Source organism: Papio anubis, chromosome 12 (assembly GCF_008728515.1).
Source record: "Papio anubis isolate 15944 chromosome 12, Panubis1.0, whole genome shotgun sequence".
Classification (NCBI taxonomy): Eukaryota; Metazoa; Chordata; class Mammalia; order Primates; family Cercopithecidae; genus Papio; species Papio anubis.
The window spans coordinates 116,856,170-116,862,726 of record NC_044987.1 but is presented as its reverse complement, the minus strand read 5'-3'; the positions used below and the strand labels follow the sequence as shown (position 1 = coordinate 116,862,726).

The 6,557-nt window shown below is 59.6% G+C and overlaps 1 protein-coding gene across 4 annotated transcripts; it reads left to right on the top strand.

Moving 5' to 3' along the window:
* The first annotated feature begins 620 nt into the window (after positions 1-620).
* TMEM134 (transmembrane protein 134) lies at positions 621-6,180 on the top strand. Of its 4 annotated transcripts, XM_003909467.3 has the most exons (7): positions 621-874; positions 1,802-1,866; positions 2,299-2,388; positions 2,498-2,574; positions 5,405-5,449; positions 5,649-5,702; positions 5,831-6,180. In XM_003909467.3, the coding sequence occupies exons 1-7, from the start codon at positions 701-703 to the stop codon at positions 5,911-5,913; spliced, it is 588 nt and encodes a 195-aa protein (XP_003909516.1). In that variant the 5' UTR covers positions 621-700; the 3' UTR covers positions 5,914-6,180. The 4 variants fall into 4 exon arrangements, with proteins under 4 accessions (XP_003909516.1, XP_003909518.1, XP_017803696.1 ...); XM_003909469.3 differs by lacking the exon at positions 5,405-5,449; XM_017948206.2 differs by having other exon boundaries at positions 655-874; positions 2,299-2,574.
* Positions 6,181-6,557: the final 377 nt, after the last annotated feature.

Sequence of the window (6,557 nt, the reverse complement as noted above, 5' to 3'; positions counted from 1 at the left end):
TTCTTCGCCTGTTGGCCAGGCTGGTCTGGAACTCCTGACCTCAAGTGATCCACCCGCCTCGGCCTCCCAAAGTGCTGGGATTACAGGAGTAAGCCACCGAGCCCGGCCAGCAGCATAATTTTTAAAAAAGGTTTCATTTAAGAATAACACAGAGATAAAAAGATTCGTTTTAAAAGATCACTTCGGCTGCTGCGTGAAGACTGGACTGGAGAAGTGGAAGACACATAAGCTCTCTGAGCCTCGGTTTCCACATTTGCAAAAATGGGGAGAGTACCCCTGCGGTTCAGGGCTGTTGTGAGTAAGGTGGGGAAACAGTTTCCAGGAGTCTCCTTGGCACTCGAGGAACACGCTGCGGTGCAAAAGGCCCTGTCAGGGACCTGGAGGTTGGGGCGTGGAGCCCCTCCAAGGCCCCCACCTACAGGTCTGGGGGCTGTGTCAGAGCCTGGCATCGGCTGTCGCTCGCCATGGCAGCCACTGAGTGGCGTCACTGGCCAGGCGCGCTCAGTCTTGAAGAGGCTCCCACCCATCAGCCCGCTCGGCGCTCGGCAGCTCTGGCCTGCTTAGGGCGAACGGGGGCGGTGCCGGCGTGTGGGGCGGAGCCAGGGCCGGAGGGGCGGGGCATGTGGGGGCGGGGCCGCGGCGACGCTGGGCGTGTGGGCGCAGATGGCGGCGGCGCACGGCGCCTGAGCGGGCCGGTGCCATGAGCGCCGCCCGGCCCCAGTTCAGCATTGATGATGCCTTCGAGCTGTCCCTGGAGGACGCAGGCCCTGGGCCCGAGGCCAGCGGGGTCGCGCGCTTTGGGCCGCTGCACTTCGAGCGTCGGGCCCGGTTCGAGGTGGCTGACGAGGACAAGCAGTCCCGGCTGCGCTACCAGGTGAACCGCCCGGCCCACCTCACCCCCTGTCCCCGGCCGGACGGGACCCCAGGCCGGGCCCCAAAGGCCTCAACTCGGGGGAGAATCTGCCTAGAGGCCCCAGCTGAAATGCGAGACCGCCCCCCCACCCCCGGACGTGACTCTTGATCCACAGCCCTGCCCAGGCCCTCCCAGTTCCGATACCGGGCCCCAGCCAGCCGGGAAGAGTCCACAGCCCAGGCCCAGGAGCTCATCCCTCAGCTCCAGCTGGGGAACCCAGCCGATTCCCTACTCATCCTGGGTATCGCCCCTGGCCCCCGCTGGGTTGGGGGAGCTCCTCTGTATCTGAACCAGACCTTGCCCACACGCAGGAGCATCCCCTGTGCCCCAGGCCAGCTAAGCTGATGGGAACCCGCACGCCTTTCTCTATTCTGAAAGCCCTCACCCTAATCCCACCATCACCCCTAAGAGCTGGAGCCCCTCTGACATGACCAGTCCTTGCCCACCCTTTGGCTCCCACTAAACCAGAAATCAATCCCCATTTTCCCAGAAAACCTCCACCAACCCTAGGCTGCTTTTCTTGGAGACCTGGACCAGATCCCTGTACCTTGAACCTGAGAACCCTGGGCCTGGCCTTCCCTGGCACCCCAATTCCCAAGCTCCCATTCTAGGCCACTGAATGAGAGCTCCACCCTGACTCCCAAAGTTGGGAGCTCTCCTTTCCCTGGGACCCGTGCAGGCTTCTGCTCCCCAAAGCCCTGGCATCCACCCACCTCCTACCTGGTTTCTGTGATTCACCAAACCCGTTCTGCAGGGAGGGCGGAGGGCCAGGTGAGCAGCTGCCAGGCGGCCAGGCAAATGGTTGTGTAGGCCTGCTTTCTCTCCCTGGGAAGGGATGAGGAAGGGCCCCAGCCTAGCAACCCTCCTGAGACCTGTGTTCTGCAACAGAACCTGGAGAACGATGAGGATGGAGCCCAGATCTCTCCAGAGCCGGATGGGGGAGTCAGCACCAGGTTAGGGCCAGGTGGGGACCCAACCCTGTACCCCAGCCCCAGCTCCTATCCCCAGGGACCCTGCTCAGTCGCCCACCCCACTTCACTCACTTCCATCCCGTCCTATTGATTCCTAGTCTGACCCTCACTTTCCTCACAGGGTCCCCTACACTGCAGGGTCACCCTACCCTAGTGCCCAGCTGTACTCACCTCTTTCAGAAACCCCTAGTCTGGTCTGGCCCCCACCTTCATATAGGTCACCTGTCCTAAAGACACCCCTAGCTCATCCCCAGTCCCTAAATTCATCCTCACCCACCGAGGCCTCTCAGAGTCCACTGTCCTGCAAGGGGCCAGCCCCAGTCCCTGCACCACACCCTGTACTTCATCAGGACTTCTGTCCCAAAGCGACCCCATCCTTGCCTCCCTGCCCCTCACTGGGCGCCTGTCCTGCAGGGATTCCGGTCGAACTTCCATCCGCAGCTCCCAGTGGTCCTTTAGCACCATCAGCAGCGGCACCCAGCGCTCCTACAACACCTGCTGCAGGTGAGCCTGCCCACCTGAGCCCCCAGGCAAGCAGCCCTGGCTCTACCCCTGCAGCCTCCTGCACCCCCTTCCTCCACCTTCACATTCACCCTGCTCTCCTGCCACCCAGCTGGACCCAACACCCTTTGATCCAGAAGAACCGTCGAGTGGTGCTGGCCTCCTTCCTGCTCCTGCTGCTGGGGCTGGGTGAGTGGCCCTGAGGGTTGGAGTCAAGAGGGGCCCCGTGGGAGGCTCTGCCCTCCTTTTGTTCAGGCTCTGCCTCCCCCTTGACACTGAGCCTCCCAGCATCCTGAGGGGGCAGCTGGCTGCCATCATCACAGCCCCAGTTTACAGGTGAGGAGACAGAGGCCTTGCAACCTGGGCACATAATCAGGAAATCACACATAGCTGAAAATGGAACCTGGCATATCACTCCAGAGACTTTTCCTTTTTTAAAAAATTTAACCTGTTTAATCCATTAGAGGACAGAAGAGTAGCAGCTACCATTTATTCTGTGTCTACTTTGGGCAAGGTACAGGGCAGTTTTATTTTCCCACCTTGAGAGATCCTACAAGTGAGGTGGTGCCCAGAAGAGCCACGTGTAGGGGCTCAGGGATGCCGAGTTCCCAGCCAGTGCAGAGCCGCAGGGCACCTGGCACTTCCCCTTATCTGGCATCTAGGCGCTGACAAGCAGCCCTCTCCTACCCATTGCTCAGATGGGGGAACATTTGGTCCAGAGCAGGCAGATCTCACACCAGGTGTCCTCTGACTCCCAGGCACCTCGTTCTTTGGGTCAGAGGAGGCAGAGTCCCCAGAAAGGATCCAGGGTTGGGGTCACGAGTGACCCATAAGGAGGGACCAACTGTGGCTGCTACCCTGGCTCATCTCTCCGCTTCTCCAGGAAGGCCAAGGCTTCCCAGCCAGCCAGGCCCCCAGCACACAATCTGGCCTCCTCTCTGGGTGTTTGAGTGCATGGGAGGGGGCTGCCACTTCCCAGCACCGCTGCACACCGGCCCTGGTAGTGCTGCCAAGTTCTTTCATTTGTCCCCTCTCAACCCAGCAAGGCAAGTCTGGGGCTACCAGAGCTCCTTAGAGGGCCTTTCTAGGGTGCAGGGAGTGAGTTTCAGCCCCCATCATACCCTATACCCCCCCCTCTTTTTTTTTGAGAAGGAGTCTTGCTCTGTCGCCCAGGCAGGAGTGCAGTGGCACAATCTCAGCTCACTGCAACCTCCGTCTCCTGGGTTCAAGGAATTTTCATGCCTCAGCCTCCAGAGTAGCTGGGATTGCAAGTGCCCACCACCACACCTGGCTAATTTTTTGTATTTTTTTAGTAGAGGTGGGGTTTCACCATGTTAGCCTCAGGTGATCCACCCGCCTTGGCTTCCCAAAGTGTTGGTATTACAGGCGTGAGCCACCATGCCCAGCCCTTTTTATTTATTTATTTATTTATTTATTTTTTTTTTTTTTTGAGACGGAGTCTCGCTCTGTCGCCCAGGCTGGAGTGCAGTGGCCGGATCTCAGCTCACTGCAAGCTCCGCCTCCCGGGTTCACGCCATTCTCCTGCCTCAGCCTCCTGAGTAGCTGAGACTACAGGCGCCCGCCACCTCGCCCGGCTAGCTTTTTGTATTTTTTAGTAGAGACGGGGTTTCACCGTGTTAGCCAGGATGGTCTCGATCTCCTGACCTCGTGATCCGCCCGTCTCGGCCTCCCAAAGTGCTGGGATTACAGGCTTGAGCCACCGCGCCCGGCCGCCCTTTTTATTTTTTTAGAGATGAGGTCTTGTTCTCTTGCCCAAGCTGGAGTCCTGTGGTATGATCGCTGCAGCCTCAAACGCTTGGACTCAAGCCATCCGCCCAGCTGAACCTCCGTAGTAGCTGGGACTAGGGAAATTTTTTTTTTTTTTTAAATAATAATAGAGATGGCCGGGCGTGGTGGCTCAAGCCTGTAATCCCAGCACTTTGGGAGGCTGAGACGGGCGGATCACGAGGTCAGGAGATCGAGACCATCCTGGCTAACACGGTGAAACCCCGTCTCTACTAAAAAAATACAAAAAAACTAGCCGGGCGCGGTGGCGGGCGCCTGTAGTCCCAGCTACTTGGGAGGCTGAGGCAGGAGAATGGCATAAACCCGGGAGGCGGAGGTTGCAGTGAGCCAAGATCCGGCCACTGCACTCCAGCCTGGGCGACAGAGCGAGACTCCGTCTCAAAAAAAAAAAAAAAAAAATACAGATAAGGTCTCACTATGTTGCCTAGGCTGGTCTTGAACTCCTGAACTCAAGTGAGCCTCCCAAAGTGCTAGGATTATAGCCATGAGCCACCATGCCTGGACTGGGCTAATTTTTTTTTTTTTTTAGAGATGGGGATCTTGCTATGTTGCCCAGGCTGGCTTCGAACTCCTGGCCTCAATCTTCCTGCCCTGGCTCCCTGAAGCACTGAGATTACAGGCATGAGCCACCGCACCTGGCCCACCCTTTTAGAAGTAGTCTGGGCAATGCACAAAGCACACAGCAGTCCATGGTAGCCCCCCATTCCCCCAGGCTTACTACCCACCCTTGTTGCAGAGCCCAAAGTCCAGCTCCTCATTCCCCCATCCCTCTTCTAACTGGGGACCCAGGACCCCTGCACTGCCCTCTTCTTACCACCCATATCCCGATCACCTGTACTGTTAGCTTTCAGGTTCTTATTGGTTCGTCCACTAAGGATGGGCCATGAGGGCAGGGGCCTTTTCTGCCCTTCAGGGCGGAATTCCCAGTACCAGGCACTCAGTAGGTGTTCCATAAATGTTTGTTGAATGACTAGAAGCCCACCCCAAGGAGCAAATAAAAATCTCTCAAGTTTCACACACTTCCCAGGGCCTGCTCAGTGCCTTGCTCTGGAAACAGAGCTTGGTGAGCTTCCTGGAGAAGGTCTCTGCCTAGGGCACCTTCAGCTCAGGTGGTGGGGGGCATCATTCCTTAGGGCTGAGCCGGGCTGGGGGTGGGAGCCCCCGCCCTCACCACTGCTCCTGCCCCCACCCCCGCGGCTCCGTCTGTGTGCAGTGCTGATCCTGGTCGGCGTGGGACTGGAGGCGACCCCCTCTCCAGGTGAGCGACCCTCCCGCCCCCACAGGCAGAGGACACCCCTGTCTTGTGTCCACGGGTCCACGGCAAGCCCTCCCACCTCCCGGCAGTACACGGACACTTTTCAGCTGGGAGAGAGGCTTGCCCGGGCAGTCAGCGGCAGCCCGGAAGGCCTCGCAGCCCCTGCCCCCTTGCCCTGACCGGGCTGTGGTCCCTCCCGCAGGTGTCTCCAGCGCCATCTTCTTCGTGCCGGGCTTCCTGTTGTTGGTGCCTGGAGGTGGGAGCGGGCACCGGGGCGGAAGGGGCGGGGCCGCGAGGAGAGGAGGGGAGGGGCTGCGGAGTGGGACTGGGGGCGGGGTCGTGGGGAGGGGAGGGGCCTCTGCGCTGACAGGCCCTGCCCCACAGTCTATCACGTGATCTTCATCTACTGCGCGGTTAAGGGCCACCGGGGCTTCCAGTTCTTCTACCTGCCCTACTTCGAGAAGTGACCGCGGCGCAGCGTGGACTCCTTGCATCCACGTGGGCGTCTCTCTGACCCACGCCCTGTTCCGTTCCCCTCATCTCAAGGGAAGAGGCCCTCCAGGGCCCTCGAAACCCCAGCCCCTAGGGAGTTTGCTCAGGAAGTATGGGGAATGCAGGCCTGGCCCTGGGAAAGCCGCCCCTCGCCTGCTGTGTGCCTTAACTTATTCTCGGGCCATGCGGCTGCTAGGTTGCTATTATTTTGTGCTAATAAAAGAGTAGTTAATTCCACCAGAGGCAATTGCTCTCCTCTTGCCCTGCCACCACTAGCCCAGCCCACCAGCCTGACCACAGCCCCCCTCCCAAGGACTGACCCTGAGGCTGAAGGGCTTCGAGTACCACCAAACGCGTGGCAGCCCTGATGCTGAGGCTTGCCCAAAGGTAGGGGGCATGTTAGGGGCAGAGCTGGCCGTAGAAAGCCTGCCTTGCCAGCCAGGAGGCAGCCAGAACAGCCTGCCCCACCCCCAGCCCTTGGATGACTCAACCAGCCCGTCTCTGTCTGGTGGCCCTGGCCAAGAGCGCTCAGAGATGACGCAGGCCTGGGGCCTGGAGGCTGGTATCCTAGTTCCAGCCTGGCTCTGGGGCCCTGGGCTGCCACAGCCAGCCCTGAATG